Source organism: Nothoprocta perdicaria, unplaced genomic scaffold, assembly GCF_003342845.1.
Source record: "Nothoprocta perdicaria isolate Ctin4 unplaced genomic scaffold, notPer1 scaffold_11, whole genome shotgun sequence".
Classification (NCBI taxonomy): domain Eukaryota; kingdom Metazoa; phylum Chordata; class Aves; order Tinamiformes; family Tinamidae; genus Nothoprocta; species Nothoprocta perdicaria.
In genome coordinates this window covers 1148613-1169990 of record NW_020454205.1, presented here as the reverse complement: position 1 = coordinate 1169990, position 21378 = coordinate 1148613, and the positions used below count along the sequence as shown (strand labels likewise).

Genomic DNA, 21378 nt, shown 5'->3' with positions numbered 1-21378 from the left:
GGGATTTTTATTCTACAAAGAACCATGTCCTGCCTTTGTGTTGTTTCCTAGCAAGTAAGAAAAAATTGTCAGTCATCGTAGGGTTTGTTTACAGTGAGCTTTTTGTCAGTGGATTTCGGAGATGGAAATACTCAATTACTTCTGTCTCTGCTCATGTTTTTTTTGTATTAGCAATAAATAATGAATCACTTTGCAGTTCAAGCCTTGATGTACTATTGCTATTTTGACAACTTGGATTAGTTGGTGCTCCTTCTTTTTATGTAGGTTTATCCTGCCAAGACATTCTTTGAATACTGATAATGTTGATCCTCTTGCCAGTATGGTTATGTTAGAAAGGGGTATTTTTCTTCTTTCATCACCATGTTCCTTGAAAGCATATCGAATAATAAGGCAGCCAAATGGAAATAATTTACATGAGTATTCAGCAAGTTTATTTAAAGTTAACATTAAGCGCAAAGAAAGCCAAAGTCAGCTCCTATTTAAAGAGCATCAAATTCTTCAGCCCAAAATGCCACCTTCTTGACAGCTCTGAACTCCGAGTGTGTTTTACATTAAGAGCTGCAGGGCTTTCTCCTGGACTGTCCGTTTCCATATTCTTTCCTATTTAAGATCAGCAGCCCTTGACTCAGCCTTATAAGCATGGTGAACCCTGGTGTGAGCAGATGCCAGTGTTCAAGAAATGTCTGTGTATGTTGAAAGACTGGTGATGTGAAGGAGCTTTCCTTCTCTTTTGTTGTCCGAGTTTCACAAACACCAAAACGAGGGACGTGTTTGRGATGATGCAAACTAGCAGTACCTGCCCCAATATCTGCAGATGCAACGGGATTGCAACAAGTTATGGCAAAAGGTGTCTGAGATGGTACCGTGCACAACCATATCTGGCACGAGGCACAGGTGGGCTGTAAGTAAACTCAGTAAAATTTTACAGTTCTTTTTTTTTTTAGAAAACCTCTACGTAAGGGAAAAGATTTTTTCTGTTACAGCTTTGGGATGCAAGCAGTCCATGTTCCTGCTGCTGTAGCATCTGTGGATGGTGTTCTTGCCCACACCTGCTTCATATTTTTGATTGGTGTTGGCCTCAAGGATGCCATGAAGTGATGAGGTTCACTAAGTACCATGTGGGGAAATGGAAATTCAAATAATGAAGGGCAGTATGTAACCCCTTTCCTGAGTTGGAAAAGCTACTCCATTTACATCTCTGATGGTATGAAACAGGAGAGCAATCCTGATAAATTAAGTCCCTCCCTAATCTCTGTGTCCCATAAAGGGAAATTATGGTTAAGAATCTGCAGGGCTCTTCAAGCAACATGCCTTCCTGCTGACCTGGAGCATAGTTCAGTCTTCACTTCCACTCGCTGCTCAGTGGCTTTGCTGAGAAAGCCAAACAGAGAGTTAATTATGGTGGTTTCTGTGATGTGGACACCTGTCCACGAGGAAATGCGCTGAGACCCTCAACTCAGTTTACATCAGCCCGTGAACAGCTGCCAGATGGTAACAGCTTTTGGTCACTACCAACCTGGCTGAATTTGAACTGGTGACCTAGAGGTGAAATACTTTATATCCTATTACTAATTCCTTGAGGTTTCCAGTTTCTCATCCATCACACTTGGCAAATGACAGCACCATATATGTCTGAAATCGCAAAACAATTATGGTTTCAAACACACAGGGTATGCTGCAGTATCTAAGAGATGCCCTTAGCTGCTGCACTGGTTTGTGCATTGAGAAACTATGGGGTTTTTTTTTGAAATGAGTTGAATTGTTCTGCTTTTTTTTTTTCTTTTTCTGTTATGGGAGTGGAATTTCTCCTACTCTCTAATTGGTGTGGTTAGAGCAGCTGAAAACCCAACAATTCTTCTTCTCGTGTCTGCAGCTCCCCAACGCCGCTGGGTGGCTGCTGCTGCGGAGCAAGGCCCATGGCCCCTGCCGTCGCTCTCTGCTCCTCTCTCAGCTTCCCTTCCAGCCCCGTGCCCCGCGGGCAGGCGGTGCTCTGTGCTCCAGGGCACCCTGGTGCCACCAAAGGGAATCCCCAGGGAGCTGCCCCGGTGCCATGGGCATCACCTGAAGGCACACACCTGGGTTTAAGGCAGGAAAGCCAAGGGCTGTGCTGGAGCCAGAGGCAGCTCCCTGGAGTGAGTGCTTGGACCTAGAGCCATGGGCATTTTGAAGCACATGACGTGAAACGACGATTAGAGAGGCYTGGAAAGGTGCTTTCCTACAGCGCTGCAGTAGGTTATGTTTCCAGTCCACRGTTTGCATGCAGTGCTGTGTGCTGTGGGAGTTTGGCACGCTCCAACTTTATGGGGTAGCTAAACCAGTGGTTTTAGGTTAAGGTCATTCTTTGGGTAGTGGAAATAAGTCATTTGTAATGGTACCTGAAAATGATGAYGTGCCAGGAAAGCTTGGTCGTGTTCTGCTGTTAGGTAGTGAGCAAAAAGGGAAAGCAARGGCAAGCATTGAACCTGGAGACATCCTGCACTACCAGGAGAACAGTCAGAACATCTTGTTCGCAGCTCAAGACAAGTAAGAAAAAACTTTTATTCTCCTTTGGGACATAACCTAGGCACACTATGGGAAGCTATTGCATATATTTTCTCCAGTTGTTGTATATGTCTTCAGGGAAACCTTTTGGACTATATATGTACATCCTGAAATGAGCAGAAAAGCCTCCTCTATGTTTTGTCAGCCAGCATAAAATATGCGTATGGCTAAATCCTAAATGGGGGAGAAATTGTACACACAGAAGTCCTCGTCTTCTGYATACGTGCAATAGATTTTATATATGGTACTGTTTTTTTATAAGATCTTGTTAATGTAATCCCCTTCAATGAAGTGGGGAAGGGAGATGGGTATATTTGGCTGGCTCCAGCAAAACCTAAGACAGGCCATATGTAATAATATCTCTTTGAGGAGGCTGTTTCTGCAGTGTCATCATACTGACTAGAGTCAGGTTCTTCCTTGGCTCATCCTGGGCACCAGGTTAAATGACCTAGAAAAAAATATGGGGGAGTGTGTGTCTGTATTTTTAACTTAAGGGTATAATCAAGGTTAAAAAAAAAAAAAAAATTAGAATATTGCATGAGCCTCATAGAAACTGCTTTTTCTAAAACAAATGAAATAAAAGGGACACCATCTCTTACTAGCTTTCATTTATTTCTTCTTTAAAGCTTGTTGATATATCTGGAGGATCTAGCAGGTTGTTATTTTTGAGATTACTGACTCTTTCTGTGTTGTTCCTTCAAAATGTATGTCTAGGCTTAGAAACACATACACAATCTATGCTGCATTTAATTAGTATAGATATTTAGGAGCTGACTGGCCCCTTTCATGCAGGCTTTAATTTAACCTGCAATAGTGACTTGTTCCTATTGTCTGTAGTTTCTATTACTAATATTTGCTAAACAACATGCTAATAAAAAGATATTCCTTGAACTTATTAGCAGTATCCACTTCTACCAAGACTGCATTTAATCACTTCTCATGTTCCACAGCTTTCTTAAAAGTAGTTTGCTGCAGTGATCTTTTTACAGTCATGTGTGTTGGCCATTCAGCAGGTCAAGCAGTGTAATAACAGCCTTGCATTAATCAGCAACTAAGATTTATATCTGTACCTGTGGCATCACACTAGTATAACCTAAAATAAGCAGTGTGGTGTTTATATTAGTCACATAACAAGTCTCTTTCTTGGGTTGGTCATGAGCATTTAATTTGAAATATATCTAGTAAAGAACGAATTGTTTGGCACTGTGGGTTCCCATCTTAAGTCATTGCTTTTAAAATAGAAGCAGCACAGGATATGTTTTATAAGCTGCGCTCTAGAGGAGGGGACAAATTCTCTCATCACTCCGAAATGTCTTTGGGGAGATTTACAGCAGGTGTAGCGGGAGGCCGTGCTGCCTTCCTTCTCCTCCGCATTTCTAGCCTCCTTCCCCCTGCTGAAATCCCGTTTTTTTTCTTGCCAGGGGTTGGTGGAGCTGGCTGCAGGCAGGCTAAGAAGTGACCCCAGTGCAGAAGTGCCCTAGGTGAGGCAGAGTTGGGCAGGACAGCCCTTCCCGCAACTAGCATGGAGTGCAGTTGGAAACGGAAAGCTAAGCATCGAGAGAAAAGATCTTTAGGCTCCACAGTCCTGAAGCTTTAAAAACCCACCTGTCCTGTAAGAAGGAGGGTATTATCTTACAGAAGCACTGTGTTCTTCCATGGCATTCACCCTTCAGGCCAGCAAATCTCCTTGCAGACAGGTGGAATTTTCAGGCTATGTATTGCGTTTCTTGAGGTCGGTGCACGTATGTTCTGTGCTCCTCACCATGCATTCACACGTGCCCACAACCCAGCTCAAATGTATTGGCTACCTAGCAACTTTTTAAAACATTTATTTCTTAAATGAAATGCCAGGTTCCGTTTGCACCTTGCAGTTTTGTTTCCCTTTTGCGTTCAAACATCACGTGTCGAAGTACCCTCAGCTAACAGTGTCTGGAAGAGGTGGGAAGCAGATGTGATTCTAAGCAGCCTCACTTGCTCAGGAGCTGAGGAAGAAAGTTAGCTAAGCACTTCTATCACTGCATGGCTTTAAAAAAGAAAAAAAAAGAAGGCAGATTCAGAGTTAATTTTGTGGCTGATTAATGCAGGACTTCCTGTCAATGAGAGACAGACTTTCACCTATCAGAGCAGTTAATATTCTTTATAGAAGTGGACTGAACAGGTAATTTTTTTTCTGATGCAAGTCACGAGTCGTCCTGCTTTACTGTAATTTTCAAAAGTTTAACGGTGCTACAAGGTAGAGCTAGCAGCTCTCCTCCTTTTTTTCCTTTTGTGCTAAAAAAATCTAGAAAGTTTTCGGTAAAAAAAAGAAAAAAGTGCTCTCTTGATGGCCCCTTCCTTAGAAACTGCTTCTGTTCTAAATGACAAGACTTGAGATACCTCTGATCTGGAAACTCATGATCTGTGAATGGTCATCTAATATCCTGATTTCTACCTAAATGGGTTATCTCTTGAATATCGTAAGTATTACAGTGCCTAACTTCAAATCCTGACCAACAAGATGGAATTTTTTTTGCGTTTATATGCCCAGTAAAGCCACATAGCTCATTGCTATATATTGAGGGACAGAGTTGCATTATTTATTGATTTGTTTGTTTAGCAATTCTTCATTTCAATTGCTGAATTTCAGATAAACATTGTAACATTCATAAATAATTTGGAAGCACTTTCTTTAATTTTCTATCACTGTTCATCTAAGCAAATAATATAATCTGAGAAGACATGCTGTATCATCCCCTATCGTGCATATAAAGTGCTGTATCGTRTGTGTTAGCACTGAAAGTTGTGAATGTAAGAGGGTCAAAGTACAGAATGTTACATATACAGTATGTGTGCAGTTGCATATACATGTTCATAGGCATGACTTGAGTCGAACAAGTATAAATATAATGTCAAAAATTTGACTCTGTGCCATTTGTTTCAGGCAGTTATTTGGCAAAAGACCAGAGTGTCAGATCACAAAATGGCCTGTATGTCAGTTCTGGGAACAGCCGTTATGGGCAGTATGGTACCTTTTCAACACTGCTCTGAAGATCCTGAGGTGAGTTTAAGCTTCCTCCTCCCAAATCCACGTAATGCCTGCCAGTGAAGAGCTAAATCATTCTGCAAAAAGAAAAGGTGCTTTTTTATTTAATTAAAAAAAAAAAAAAAGTGACTTATTTCCAGGCTGACATCTGATCAATATGTTTGTTTCTTTTTTCGTTCTCTCTGTAAAATTAATTGGTTTGGTGATTGAAAGTGCACTCCAAGAACCAGCTAGTCAGGACTCAAGTGGCACTGATCAAATGGCAGTAAAAACAGTTGCGATGACAAATGCAGGATTGCTGATTACCCAGAGCAGTCTCAGTTTGGATTCCTGGCCTGCAGGCAGGTTGTGGTCGGACATATATAAGCGTTTATGTCATTCTTATCCTCACAACCTCTTAGCCTTTTATTCTAAAGCATAACCCCTTGTTTTCACTTGAAGAGTAAAATAAGCAGGTATTTGTGAAGCAAGTTATGCAAGATTTCCACTAAAGCTTGATTTCAGGGAAATACTAGTTGGCTTTGAAGTTGGTATGCTGGACTCTCTTTGCTTCTATTGACATTAAGGAGGCAATTCGCCATATTTTCCTCTCTGCTATTTTTTTCAAAAACGTTTTATTTGTTCTCCTTCCATTTTTGTTATAGACATTTTCACAAAAGAGAGTCTTACGATCTCACAAATTAATTTCATTCTATATCTTGTGTCAATAAATCCTGACCAGAATGACATAGATGAATTGAATCATGCTCTCTATTAAGCCTCTACCAAGCACAACTTCTGCTGGCAGATTGTTTTTTTCCAGGCAACTTGAATAAGTTGTTTAAATTACCTGGARTTTGTGAGAATGCTTATCAAGTATATGTGCAGAGCAAAGAGGAAAATAAAAGTGGTGTTTCTCACGGTTTGCAAAGTTTTGGATGTTTATGTTAGAACAGACCTTCTAGAAAGTGTTTTCACCTGAGCACGTGCTGGAGGTGAGCCCTGTGCGACAAGTGCCTTGGAGGGAAGATATGGGGGCGTTTAGAAGGGACTGGTTGGTGGCAGTCGGGTCTCACGTTACCACTCCACTATATCATGAGGCATCCATATTCCTTGAATAGAAGTTGGGGAACATTCCATATCTCTCTCTCCAAAGAGTGTGTAAAATATCTCGTGTCTCATTTATAGGTGTATAAATGATCTGTATGTATTGCTCATATGCAAATCTCTGTTTGGCAACTATGGGCTTTTTTTAAGTGAAGCAAACAAAAGATTATGAGAGGACTGAATTAAGGTTGTCTAATTTTAATTAAAGGTAATTCTAATATTTTCCCCCTCATGTACAGGTACTCAAATGAAAAGTAACACATGCTACTTTTTTCCTTCCCGTTAGGATCACAGGTCATTCAGACCCAAGAGTGGCTGTTTAATTCTTTYCCTCTCCTGCTTGCTTGTGGTGGGGCTTCACACACCATTTCCTGCAGTATTCAAGGCTACTCTGAAAGGAAAATTAGCATTAATAATTAACAGCTCTGCAAGCTGTATTTTATTTACAGTTAAAAGCACTGCACCAGATGATACAGAGATTGTAAAGATTTCGGGCATTTTCAAAACGTGTCTGTTCTGAGCACTGAATGAGAACAAATTTCAAGTCAGGTCCAAAGCTTGGACATCTAGGAGCTRCTAAAAAGAAAGTAATTCTTTATTTTGTTTTTCTATTTATAATGTGTGCAAAACAGCAGCTAAGTTTTTCATGTCTCCACTTTGGAAACAAATGGACCCATTTTGGCTGGAAACATCGGAGATTTTCCCCATCTCCCGTAATCACCTGGCAGGTACAGGCTTTATGGGAAGGCAGACTTTAGCAAATCTGCAAGCTTCTGGGAAAAGAGTTTATGCTGTCTTTGCAACATAAGTATACTTTAGCATCTTTAAAGGTGTTTTCTTGTGAAAGCCTTAGCAATTGATCGAGTTTAAAAACAGAATTTCTTGATTGTATTCTCAAGTTCTGCAATTCTATCTTTATAAAAAATGCACTTTCATATAGAATGATTCTAACACTTAAGACCATTTCTATAAGGTGTAATTAACTTTTAAAGAGCATACTGATATTCCATATGACTTTAAATAGTAACAGCAGTCAGCCACTTCTAAATCTGGAAGCGTCTTAAATGACTTATTCAGAGACTTTCAGTTTTGTTTTAATGTTGTCTGTATTGAAAAAATATTCTTTGAAGTGACCGATGGATTTGTACMAATATTGACAAATTAGGAGCAGAAACCTAAGCATCAAGAAAGAAAATGCGACTGGAATGTGGTAAAGTTGCTGAATAAAAGGTAGAAGAACTGCATGTTGTTTCTGATAATCACCCAGCAGACATTTGACACCTCTTTAGCTTGGGCAGGGGTGTTTGGATATGTGCGGCGTTGCTGACCGCACTGCTCCAGCTTGAGCACAGAGCACTTGTGACAAGGTCAAGAGGGAACAAGGGAGCACACGAATAGGGAGCTTAGATGATGTGGGTGAATGGGAGGGATGGCAAAATCACAGGGATTTTTATACCCTGTTTCAAAGGCAGGGTGGTTCTGCAATCCTTCCCTCTTCCAAAATATTCTCCATACCTTCTGCGAATCCTCCTCTTCGCTGCACCCGTCTACCCTTTGTCTTTGCTTGAGCAAGAGGCTATGGAGCAATACATGGGCTGGTTGGCAAACCAGTGCTTAAGCACTGATGGATGCAGTCTTTTGAAAGGTTACAATTGCCTTCTCCTCCATGAGGTCATTATTTTGAGGTTGTTCTCTCCAAACAGCTGTCCGTTATCACAGAAATGGGGGAAATACAATCTCTTTGGGATTTCTGTTTCTCCATCAGATTGAATTGAAATTAATCCGAGAGTTTAAGTTACTTGGTGGAGGCGGGGGGGATTGATGGGACAGGCAGCACAAGTTGTCAGCCTCTTTTTGGCCTGGAACAACTAAGCCTAAGAGAAAAGGTTTAAAGCTTGGAGTTAATGGTAGGCGCTGAAAACCTGTGATTCTTTTGATTTTCTTGGCACCTTGTCCTGTGCTTTCAGGTTCTGCCAGAGCCTGTGGATTATGAGTGAGTCAGGTCATTGGGGCATAGGGGCTGTAAGTCACTTTGAGTGTCCTGAATAAATGCTGGTTTGCGTACTGTTGAAGGCCTTGTATGTAGAAAGGAAGGAACTGTATGTGTTTAGGCTTTCCTCACTTGAAGTTATGTGCTTTCTTTACCACTTTAGATTATCCYGGGATTAAGTCATCAAGTTTGCAAGTGTAAAGGAGGAAAGGGGAACTAATGCTGTTCTGTTCCGCCCTGCAACCATCATGTTGCATCGCCGGATGCAACGGACACCCCAAGTGGGACATTTCTCAATAAAATGATCAGGGAAAATAGGTACATCCATCCTTCTCAACAGTTTTTCTCCAAATCCTCTCATTGTTTCAGTCATAACTTTCGTAAAGCAAGAAGTAGGTTTGACTGGGCCACCTGTACAATTTCAGTTTAATATTCTGCCACTCTAAAAAGCCTTTTGGGGTTCTGTTTTAAAGACCTCGGTGTTGTTCTTGTTTTGTTATTACAGGTATGTCTTTCTGGATTCCTCCCAAAAGCTGAGCTGGACAGTTCTTTGACAAGTCTCTCTAATTCAGAAAGGAGTTTCATTTTTATAAATAATCGTCCTGTCCATCAGAAGGAAATACTGAAGGTAACTTTTTAGTCATGGAATAAAAACTTGGCTTGGAGGATCAAGAGACCTATTTGCCAAGAGCTTTTTGCCAACATAAAATAACTAGAAGGAACTCTGTACAGGTGAAGATATTGGCATTWACCATAGAAACCTTTTCCACAAGCCTGATATTTCTGGTCTCTCAGATCCATTAGGTTTTACTGTGTTCACTTGTGACCACAGAGCAGCAGATTATAGCTACTTGAAAAAGTACAATTTCAAAAGTTTGATATAAGCAGCCACCAAAAGAGTTGGTTCTTCCTTCATGTTAACCTATCTCCAGTGCAGTTTTCTCTGAGAGAACTTCATGTGTTTTCCTCCAAGAGAATTCTGAAAATGAACTTTTGATCCTGCCTGCTTCTGAACTGTGGGTTTATTGAACAAGCATGCCCACTTTCCCTTTAAATTTGCATGTACATTCAATAAAAATGAAAGTGATAGTCCGCTGGTGCTGGCTCCAGCCTGTCATTGTGTAGGCAGAATTTGATCCTCTTGGGTTTCTCCCACTGCTGAACCTTGTAGCACCCGCTTGCAGCACTGTTGCCATTGCAATCCCAGCCCTCCTCAGGCAAGAAGGCTGTAGGTGCAGCTTTTTAAAGAGGAGACAATGAAATAAGTCTTTCCTGGACAAGCAAAGCTTAGTGAAGGTAACACCTGCAATGGTGTTCTTATTCCAARTGTCTGACTAATACCAAGGCAATGCTGAGACAAACTATAAGCTGCTTATTTTTAGCATCATAGGCTGTTGCTGTCTGAGGGAGGAAGTGCTGCTGGACCTCATTGCTATAATTCAGTGCCTGATAATGTGGAAATATTGAGTTTAAATAGCTTTAAAATATGTAAGTAATGTTATTTAAAAGATAAAAAAAATACCTTAAAAAATTGAAATATAATCAACAGCAGCTCCTCCTTATTTTTTATGTCAACTCTTTAGTTTTTTGTTTTGTAAATGCAATGTTTTCTCTAGTGTGTATGTCTGCTGAGAGTCTGTGATACTAGAGGAAAATGTGAACACCTTTATTTGATCGTTCCAGTTAGCAAGATCTAAACTCCGAAACAACTGAGTAATTGTGTGGTCCTTTAGTGGGCACTTTCAAGAGGATTTCATAGAAAATATTAAAGGCAAATAGAGTTAGAGAGTAGTTGTAAATTTGTAATTGGGTTAATAAATGGAACAAATTAATCATTAATCYTGGAATCATTAATCTTGGAATCATTAATCTTGGAAAAGTCTGTGGTGCAAGTTCTGCCTTCTCAGGCAGACTTTATTTTGCCTGAAGAAGGCAATAGTGCAAGAAATAGATGTGTCTTTCATAGAGTTCTTTTGTGGTTTGTTTTTTTTTTTTTTTAAGAACACAGGTACAAAATAATAGCATCTATATTGAAAAGGTTGGAAATTACTGTCCACTTTGGGCTTTTTTTTAAATAAAGTATATTTTTTCTGCGAATGTGGTCAGTTGTCTAAGTAAGTACCATTAATGTCTTGGAGCTTTTTTTTTTTTTTTTAATGTAGCTCTGAAGACTTAGAAACCCCCAGTATGTGCCATTTTGATTATCATTCTGACATGTATATATGCCCATTAAGGTCATTTTAGAAATCCTTTCATTTGAGAAGAGAGACACAAAAAATAGTTCTGTGTTTTATTTTTCTATAGTTAAATATTTTTTCTGTGCTTTTGTGTCTGTTTAATGCCTTTATTGATGCCTGCTTACTAAATTAATCTGCAGTTGATTCGGCAATACTACAGTGCGGTGATGCCTAAGGAATGTACTCGTTTGTACCCCATTTTCTTTTTGAATATTACTGTACCTGCCTCCGCTGTGGATGTGAATTTGACACCGGACAAGACCCAAGTTTTACTGCATTATAAGGTAATTAATGTCTCAATCCCCATATGAATTGTCACCTAATTATTTATGTGAATGTAGCCAGAGTCTCTTGGGCTACTGAAATAGTTGAAAGTAAGCAATGTCACTGCAGTGGCTTTGGTTATATGACAGCTCGTTGTTGTGACAGGACTGTTTTAGTTGAGAATCATTGAACACGCAAAGCAAAAGATCGCCCGAAACTCATTTCCCAGGTGATCTCCATGGTCTGTATGCTGRCGGGTATGTGTGTGCATCACTGTGTTTCCAGCTGGCTTTACAGAGACCAAACCAAAACAGAAATAGGATTTAAATTCTTAAACAAATTGTGTCCTTAGTTTTAGAAATACCCTTAACAGGGTAAGCAACTTTTTAATGCTGTGTAGGTTTGGGGAAGAGAAGGGGGGTTGAATCCTTCTGCTGAAAGCAACATTTTGCCATTGTGCTTATAGATTCCTGTTGACATGACTAAGTTTCAGGATTTCCTGTCCATGCCATCAAGGCTGAAATTTAGGCCATATACTCCGTTATGTTAGAGGGTGTGTAGAAACGGTTTTTGYTTTTGTAAACCCCATTAAACTGATTGACACTCCACATCCAAAGTAATGCCAAAGAAATGAAGGCTTCCTAGGTGGTGCTGTCATTCCCAATGGATCTAGCTGATACAATCACACCATTCTCCTTTATCCTTTTCTTCACTGAAAGTCTTTGTTCGTATTAATCTTACAAATGTATTGCCTGTTTAGTGTCACTTATGAAAAATCATCATAGCATTCTCAAATTTGATTTAATTTAGAATTTTCCCTTGGCTTTGGAGTCTACCACCCCACCGTGTAATAGAAGACTACCTTGCAAACATGCACTGGAAGAACACTTGCACATCATGCTTATGTGATACTGGTGGTGCATCTGTCTTGGCTATATGCGCCTTTAACTCCATTATATCTGGGAATAGCTGTTTTTGAGGCTGGTTTGTAACTTTTGTTTTGAGGTTGGTTTTGTTTTTAAGCAATCCTAGCATATTTTGCTATAGCAGAATAAACCAACAAATCAAAATGCTTAGGAATTACTTAAAGATCTCCACTTCAGAGTCTTTTTAACTATGTATAAGCAGATGTGCAATTATCTGAAAGAGTTATTTGAAAAAATATGCTGAATAAGATCGCTTTCCTTATTGTCATGGATTCTTAATGTGTGTCAGTTACATTCTCTTTTTTTTTTCCTTTGTGCTTGTGTGTGTGTTTTTTCTTTGTGTTGTTTCTTTTCCAGGAATCTGTCTTATTTGCTGTTGAAAATGTGTTGAAATCGCTCTATGGGCCACTACCTGCCGCAGTCTCCAGTGAAACTAATAAAACAGATGTTACCTCTGAAGACATGTTTGTTCGTAAAACAGACCAAACAGATGTGGTTGTTAATGCAGTGGAGCCATCTGGAAATAATGATCTCCATGCTCATACTTCATTCCTTTCATTCAGCAGTGATGTGCAAAATTGTCAAGCAGGAAAAAACACAGAGCTCTGCTTAAATCATCAGACGTTCTGTGATGATAATATGCCCAGTTGCCTTGATGAAGAAGAGATTACTGAGAGTGATGCCTTTCAAGACAATTCTTTAAAAAGTGTCTTGTGTCAGGAAAAAAAGAGTAGACAGAATATTATCGATAGCCTTGAGAGTGCTCCGATGGACCCTAAGTCTAAAAATGCTGGTGAGCGTCTTTGTAGAACTGATGATATTAGTGAATTAGAAAAAAGTGAAGATGTCTCAGACCCTAAAGGTTTACCTGAAATCTCTGCTGATAATTGGAGTATGGGAAAGGGATATAAAAACAGTATAGGAGGCAACATGGAACCTGTTAAGATTTTGGTACCTGAAGTTGAAGGAGCAATTAATAAGCAAAATGAATGTAATGCTGACCAAAGCCATAACCCCCAGGGCTCAAATCAAAGTACAAAGAAAGTGAGCCTAATAAATGATAAATCAGGGCAAATAATGGCTTATGACTTGATTAGTAGTCAAATAATAAGGAAACCAAAGTCTGCAATAGCACTTTTCACCCAAGAATGTCGTGTAAAATTATTAACTGATAATCCAAAGGCCAGCATGGAGGACATCCTGCTGAAAATCGAAGAGCAGTGGAAGAATTTGAATGAAGAGGAAAAAAAGAAGTAAGTTTCCAGGCTATATCTTGTTTCTAAATCTAGGAGTTGCCAATGAGTTATCCACAGTGAATATATATATATATATATATATATATATATATATATATGTTTTATATATATATATAAAAAAATATATACACACACACACATATACACACAAGCATACTTTCTAGTGATTTATGAAAAACAGAACAGAAAATGATTTTTGGCTTCTCGAGATCAGTTCTGATACCAGGAGTTGTCATGTTAGCTGCATGCAGGCGTCCTATTCATTGATGTGTTATTCTGCTACTGTATTTAGCCTCTAACAGTTTTCCTGAACTGTGTTCAGAGATAATAGGCAAGAATATGTGCATTTTTGAACCCTGTGATCTTCAGTTTTCTATAGGCTGCCTGTATATTGTCRCTCCAGATGCGGTGTCAATGAAAACCATCACAGTGATGGATGAGGCTCTGTATAGTTCCTCCAGAACTTTTTCCTACCCTCTCTTCTATTTTTTTTTATTACTATAAAGTGAGAATTCCTCTTTGCCATCTTAGTATTTGAACATTTGGTAAACTGCTCTTCTAAATTTAGTAACTGTCCCAACCCAAGATACCCCATAATGGTATTTATAAAACCCAATCAGATGACATAAGGAATTTTGTTTTCCCTTGAACCAGCTATTCCAGTGCTGCTTCAGAGAATACGAACTTTAAATTTCAAACTTTGTTTCTCATTTTATTCTAAATCAATTTATTTTTCACATTAGAACCTGAAGAGGTAAATTTCATATTTTCCAAAATAAGCTTTGGCTTTGAGTTTTTGAAAGTCATCTTATAGCAAGGCAAGTATTTTAAATTGCTGCTTGCCTAATTGGCAGGTAGGAGAAGGAGATTAGTTAAAATATATCTATGTACAATTCATTATGTTGGGTTTATATTATGGTGAAAGATTAATCAGAAAAACAGTTATTGAGATGCCCTAGGATAATTTAAAAAAAAAAAAAAAAAAAAAAAAATAAAAAAAAAAAAAAAAAAAAACACATTTCATTTCTATTTCTATGAAATGTTCCACCAAAAAGAACACTAGCATAGGCAGAGTGTAATGGTAATGCTAACAAGAAATTCCATGGAAAAAAATGTAATAAAAATGAGATATACCTATTGAATTACTCTTAATGCATCTAATTCTTCCTTAATCTTGTGCTTCTTTACCTTCCTTTTTAAGAAAACATATGTGTTGTTTTGATTCAGAGTACCAAGTATGTCAGAGTTGAGCAAAACCTTTATATTTTATTCCTGATTTATCTAATTTAAAGGTCACTTAGATAGCAATATGTGTATTTGGCCATCTCTGTCCTAGCAGAAATATTAATGTTATAGTAGAAATCTCCCCCAGTAATATCCAGGCTTTTAAGGAAATGAAGCAAAAGGTCCTACCAGCTGCTTGAGGAAATTGTAATTTTCCCTGCTTTAGCTTTTGAAATTTCAGTTGCTTTCATGCTTAAGAGTGTGCCTACAGATTCACTTTGTACTAGTTCAGAGAGAAGACCTATCTGCTAATGATATTTTGCTTCTCTACGATAGTGAGTACAGTCAGGTCTGATGGGTACCAAAGCTTATAAGAACTTTACAATTAACTGCAGTAATTCATTTCCTGTTTGGRGTGCCTCTTTTGCCCTTCTAAGCTTTGCAGCTTTTGAACCTGAAAAGAACAAGTGTGAAGAAGTAAGCAGTTCTCCTCTTCCTCAAAGGTAACCATGCAGAAGGATTGTTATATGCCTGGTGGAAAAGGCACATCTTGCCTACTAGATACCCTGGATATACTGGGCGATCTGGAGGTAGCAAGAGATGTCTATGCCGCGAGGCAGCCAAAGKGCCACCGCTTTGTGGCTCACAATCCTGCAGAGCTCATGGCATCTCCAACTTCATGCTGCCTTTCTGGCAAGTCCCCTCCTCCGGAGCCCTTGACTCTCTCCTCCTGTGATTAAAAAGTGACGTGCCTGTGGCCATGGGTGTGCTTGGCTTCAGCAGATCATTTTCTCTTTGTGACTCCTCCAGGAGGTCTAAATGAGATTAAATCCCTTTTGGGAGCGCTACAACCAACAGATGGCTCGCAGTGACATAGGATAGCCTTCTACAAACAAGCCAGCGTTTATTACTCAACCGGAATGTAAAATTTTACGGTCTTTAGGTTATAATAGAAGAGGAAAGCTTCCATGCATGTCCATGTTGGCAGCTTTGCATATCCTCCTGCTTCACAAAGCCAGGACTCAACTTCTTACAYTCACTCTCCTCTTACTCAATACAGCTCGAGTGTGATTCTGACCTTAATATTTATTGTGCCATGGTAGGAATGGAGGGGAAAAGCTCCTAACTGCCACTGTAGTGGAAGCAGAAATTGTCTTGGAAGTATAGGAAAGGTTCAGAGCTACACACACATTACTGCAGCACTAGTAAAATACCTTGTCATTTCTTCATGGAGGCATTTGTACCTCCGGGGAAATATAAGATAATTTCAGGTAGCATGGCCTTTTAGTACGTTTTAGTATGTCTTCTAGTCCAGGTGTTCTCCTTCCTTTGGATGGTCTTTAGATCATAGAATCATAGAATGCTTAAGGCAGGAAGGGACCTCAGAGGTCATCTAGTCCAACCCCTCTGCACACGCAGGGTCACCTAGAGCATGGGGCACAGGGCTGCATCCAAGTGGGTTTGGAAGATCTCCAGAGAAGGAGACTCCACAACCTCTCTGGGCAGCCTGTTCCAGTGCTCTGTCACCCTCACTGACAAGAAATGTTTTCTGAAGTTCCTGTGGAACTTTTGGTGCTTCAGTTTGTGGCTGTTTCCTCTAGTCCTATCACTGTCCACCACTGAAAAGAGGCCAGCCCCCTCCTCCTCACTGCCTCCCTTGAGGTATTTATACACGCTGATCAGGTCCCCTCTCAGCCTTCTCTTCTCCAGGCTGAACAGGCCCAGCTCTCTCAGCCTTTGCTCACAGGGCAGATGTTCCAGGCCCCTGATCATCCTCGCCGCCCTGCGCTGGACTCTCTCCAGCAGCTCCACATCCCTCTTGTACTGGGGAGCCCAGAACTGGACACAGTACTCCAGATGTGGCCTCACCAGGGCTGTGTAAAGGGGCACGATCCCCTCTCTCGACCTGCTGGAGACGCCCTTCTTAATGCACCCCAGAATCCCATTGGCCTTCTTGGCCACCAGGGCACACTGCTGCCTCATGGTCATCTTGTCATCCACCATGACGCCCAGGTCCCTCTCTGCGAGGCTGCTCTCCAGCAAGCATCTAAMGACCTTTGGATGGTCTTTAGATGGTTATATCTCATCCTTGGCCATCCATTGCATCTTGGTATCAATCCTAATAATAATAATTGGCATCACTCCTTCCATGCTCCTCTCGTCCTAGGCATCTCCTCCCTCATAATAGTACTTTCCTGATCTCCACCGTTTGGAAGTGGTACTTCCCTGTTCTCCATCTTGTCACCCAAAACCCTGGCAGCCAATTGTGTTACCAAGAAGGCAGCGTCTCTGTCCTGCACACACGTGAGCTGACACAAGCGGCTCTGTCTGCTCAAAGTTTACTACAAGTGGTCAAATTAAGGGAATTTGCTTCTCGGTGTAGCCATCTACGAGACTTTATGTTGAAGCTTTGTTTGCTAAATATTTCAGTTGRGTTTAAGATAGGAAGGGAAAGTAATAAATCCTGAAGTCTATATTTTTTTCCTTTTAAATCCAAGCTGTCTTTGAAACTAGGCTTCATCCTGGCCATCCACTTTCCTCCTCCCACCCCATTTTGCAACTTTATGCTTTTGCAGTTTGAGGAGAGGATCGTGAATTTACAATCTTAATTCATAAAACTGAGATGAARCTTTACTGTTCTTGTGGCCCTTCTTGATTGTCCTTGCCTCTGCTGAGGGATTTTTTGGAAAAGGAAAGGAATTCTCCTGCAGTTTGTAAACCTACTGTTTTATTTAATTCTGGACAAACACTGTTAGTGGTAGGAACTTAAAAAATGCTTTGTAAGACTAGATTTTCCTTTTTTTTCAGGTGGCAGCCTAAGACAACAGGCAAGTTGGGCTTTCTTTGGAAGCAATTTTCTTTTGGATTAACTCTGTACTCATAATTAATTATTCTCCTTTGTAACAATTGAGTCACTTCAAAACAAAGCATTTATCAATCTAGTCAAAACTCTAAGCATATTTCTGGATAAAAATTTTATGTTCAAGTGATTTCATACATTCATTTTAAAAAGAGCAGATGTTTTTTGTCTTAACATTTACTCCATATTTTCTAGGACATGATTTATTGCAAGAAACTACTTAAGCTGACTTTTTTAGTTAACTAARTATTGGTACCATATGTGAATGCTAGCACATCATAATTAATTGCAAATGGTGACCCTTTTGTTGACCTTAATTTTCCAGCATGCATGCACATAATTGAACCAAACTGTTCCAGCAAGTAGCAGTAAATAAATATGACCAATCAAAATACTTGTTTTCAAAACTTATGTGTGATAGTACTACTTCATATCGAAGATAGGGCTGTTTTGAATTACCTGACCAAACTCAGAGTATCAGAGGAGGGAGGTAGGAGGGAGCGGAGAAAATCAGTACTTTGGCCTTCTAAAAGTAAGAGACTTTTGCACCAGCTAAGTATAAAGCTGGTATCTATAAAATGTAAGTTCTCTCCTGATGTTGGCAAGCTCATGAAGAGTCTAATCAGGCCATAAAACTTCACTGTAGAATAACAAATTAGCATTTAGAGTAGTTTGTTATCAAATCCTTTATGAAAAATCTCTAATTTAATCAAGGACACTGCAATTGTACCAGTTTTGGATTCTGTGCCTTTTTTATGTGGCTTTGAAATGAAGTTTCTTCATGTGAAACAAAGGATGAGGCTTATACAACTCTTTATGCTCCAAACTCTTAGTTAAGCACTTGGACTCCCCTGGAAATCTGTAGAGCTCTGGAAGCTTAAATGACTTCACGTGTCAGGCTGTACATGCCTATGACACAACTGCTTCCAAAACTATGTGTTCGATTACAAATTGATCACAAATTACTCGATAACCCTTTGGTGATTCTGGCGGTGCCAGGGACTCCACCCTGATCTCCTTCCCACCTTGCTCATCATGGAAAGCATATTAAATGGCACCATAGGAATCTATATCAGTACGGTTTCCTTGCCTTTTGAGATAATGTGCTAGGAGCTGAGGTTTGYGGTTGTTGTCTGACTGTGCCTTTTTTGGTTCCCTCCAAAGCTATGAAGTGAAAGCTGCTAAAGACCTGGAGCGCTACAACAGGCAGACCAGGAGAGCCCTGGAGCAGAGCAGCCACAGGGCCACCAAGGACACGGCGAAGGGTCAGAAAGCCAGGCTGAAGACTTCCCTGGCTGACCAGCAGAAACTCGATGCCATGTTTCACTCGCAGCTCGAAAAGAAGCGGAAATCTGAGCAGCCCGTGAAAACGGTGACAGTGCCCTTCTCCCTGCGCTCCTGCAAGCGCCCGTCCCCGAGGCGTGGGGATACTGCTGCTGGTGGTGAGCACGAGCTGTGCCTCATCCGTCGTCAGAGTTTTCCCGACGTCTGGATATTTGCTACTCAGGAAAAGATAATGTTGCTGAATCCATATAGGTTAGAAGAAGCCTTGCTACGTGAAAGATTGCTAATCAATCATAAACTTCCTGTAGAGAAGCTGGACAAGCCCATTGTATTAACAGACAGGTAGAGTAGAACTGACCAAAACGTTGTACATCGTTTGAAGTATCATTTGATAATTATCTATAGCAAACGCTTTTAACGCTTTTTCCTCTTCGYAAATTCTTTGGTCTTGCTTTTTCTTCGCCACCTTTAATTTATCTTTATGGCCATATTAATGTGCAGGCCTGCTCATGTTTCAGATGAAATAAGTACCAGTTTTGTTTAGTTTCATTGGTAATGCAGCAAGGACAAATTTCTTCTCTTGGAGAAAGAGCGAATGTTCTGCATTTTCAGAGCTTTGCTCTCGCTAACTTTCCCCCATGAATTAGAAAATATCTCATGCGATCATTTTTATATGTCTACATTTTGTTACGTTTTACAATATGTGATTAATTATTGTTTCTTGTTTTAACAAATTACTCTTTTAGGGTTTTTTTTTTTTTAATAAATCTACATCCCTTGGATTTTTTTTTCTTCTTCTGTGATTTCTTAATTTTTAATTTGTAATTAAAATTAAAGTTAAGTTTTAATTTTCAAATGAAGATTTTTTTTTCTTGACACATTTGTTTTTTCCAGTCTTCTTGGTGGATCTCACTATATGGCTGCTCTATATAAAATGCAGAAGGATTACCAGAGATTCAATGGATCAAATTATTTGTCGGATCCCAGGCTTGTAGCAAACGGCTTTCAGATAAAAGTGATACAAGGTATGATGATTTTAAAATCTCTTTTGGTATGACCGGGGCTTATTTCTTCTCTTTCAGTTATTTTAATGATTTTTAATCTATATTATCTTGCCATTCTAGACCTTTTAAAGAATATAACTGAATAAAAAAAAATCAATGAAAAGAAAATGTCTATGGATAACACTATAGTGAACACTTCTATATCTCAGCATTTCAAAGAAAGCTTTCTCACTCTTCTCTAAAACTTTTATCACAGGATAATGCAGAATAAGAAGATCCTGTTAGTTTACTATGAGAGAGAGAGAATATTTGTAGGGTTTTTTGGGGGCAAAGTTTGGAGTGGTGCTGCTGGCAGTGCAGAGGCAGCTCTTGGAGGAGTCAGCTCTGCAGAAGAGGTTTCCACTAGCAGAACTGCAAGACTAGCTTTTCTTGGGGTGCTGTCTAGCTGACATCTTGCAGRAAAGGATTGCTGTAAGAGCTGTTAGATATGCTATAGCTTCATGTATTACAGGACCTTGCATATGTACAGTGATGACAGATCTTCTGTAACATATGAGTAGATACAAAAATGAGATGCAGAACAACTCCCTTCATCAGAGGCGAGCCGTTCTCTTTGGAAGAACAGAACCTGAACTGTTTTCTGATTCCCACAGAGCATAGTTAAGGGTATCTCTTCCTAGGAGACAAAGTCCCTTAGTGAATAGGAAGAACTTTGCAAAAGAGGTGGTCATGGAAAATAATCATAGATTTAATAAAAAAGTGCCTATTAAAAAAAAAAGAAGTCTGTGATTTGTCTCTAGAAATACAGGGGAGGGAAGGGACTTAGAGTGCTCAAATACTTTTTTTTTTTTTTTCCTTTCCCTTCCACCACTTCATATCCAAGTCTGCAATCTAATTATTGTAAACCAGACATAAATACATTTAATGTGAAAATTTGAAGACTCCTAGACAACAAATGAGAGCTCTTAGGCAGTCCTGTGTTACTGGAGAGGAGAAACTTGCTTTAAAATTGAGTTTGAGTTTAAGATCGGAATGAACTGTATATTAATAACGTAATTAGAATTAATTATTTGTAAATAGTGGTTATATTAGTAATAGGACTGCCTGTTACAGCAAGGGACGTCCCTTAATGGCACAGAGATTTTTAGTCTAATCTTACATTATTATGTAAAACGAAGGTAATGAAAACCTGTAAGGACATTTGTTCATGTATGGGTTTAAACTATTGAAGGTAAAACCAGCGTGGAATTGACTCCAGTTTGCACTGCACAAGCTTAAGAGCTCTGGTGAATAGACAGCAACTCGGTCAGTATTGTATGGCTGCCTGTATGAAGGATGGGAATATAATTTGAGTTTTTCTCTCAGTCTTGCATTTTAACTACTTGAATGAAATGCTAATAATACCTGAGGCTTGTCAGTCATGTTTATAAACTTCTGCTGATGACATTAAAGCAGTTATGGTCTCTAATATTAAAAGAGGATACTGTTGCAGATGAGGAAAAAATACCAGCAAACAACTGGAATTTCATCCAACCTATATTCCAGTTGACCTAAGGATTTTTACTTGCTACTTCTGCCAGTTTTCCTTGCTTTTCCCTTTTCCCTTTTCCCTTTTCCCTTTTCCCTTTTCCCTTTTCCCTTTTCCCTTTTCCCTTTTCCCTTTTCCCTTTTCCCTTTTCCCTTT

At 39.5% G+C, this 21378-nt stretch overlaps 1 protein-coding gene across 2 annotated transcripts in view; it reads left to right on the top strand.

The window, feature by feature from the left end:
• Nucleotides 1-21378, top strand: part of PMS1 (PMS1 homolog 1, mismatch repair system component) — a 42171-nt gene that overhangs the window by 13152 nt on the left and 7641 nt on the right. For both annotated transcript variants that reach the window (XM_026048676.1, XM_026048668.1), the window contains exons 6-11: nucleotides 5462-5578; nucleotides 9145-9267; nucleotides 11017-11160; nucleotides 12424-13319; nucleotides 18571-19032; nucleotides 19585-19715. In XM_026048676.1, the coding sequence (XP_025904461.1) occupies nucleotides 5462-5578; nucleotides 9145-9267; nucleotides 11017-11160; nucleotides 12424-13319; nucleotides 18571-19032; nucleotides 19585-19715 (1873 nt within the window). The remainder of the gene's footprint in view (nucleotides 1-5461; nucleotides 5579-9144; nucleotides 9268-11016; nucleotides 11161-12423; nucleotides 13320-18570; nucleotides 19033-19584; nucleotides 19716-21378) is intronic.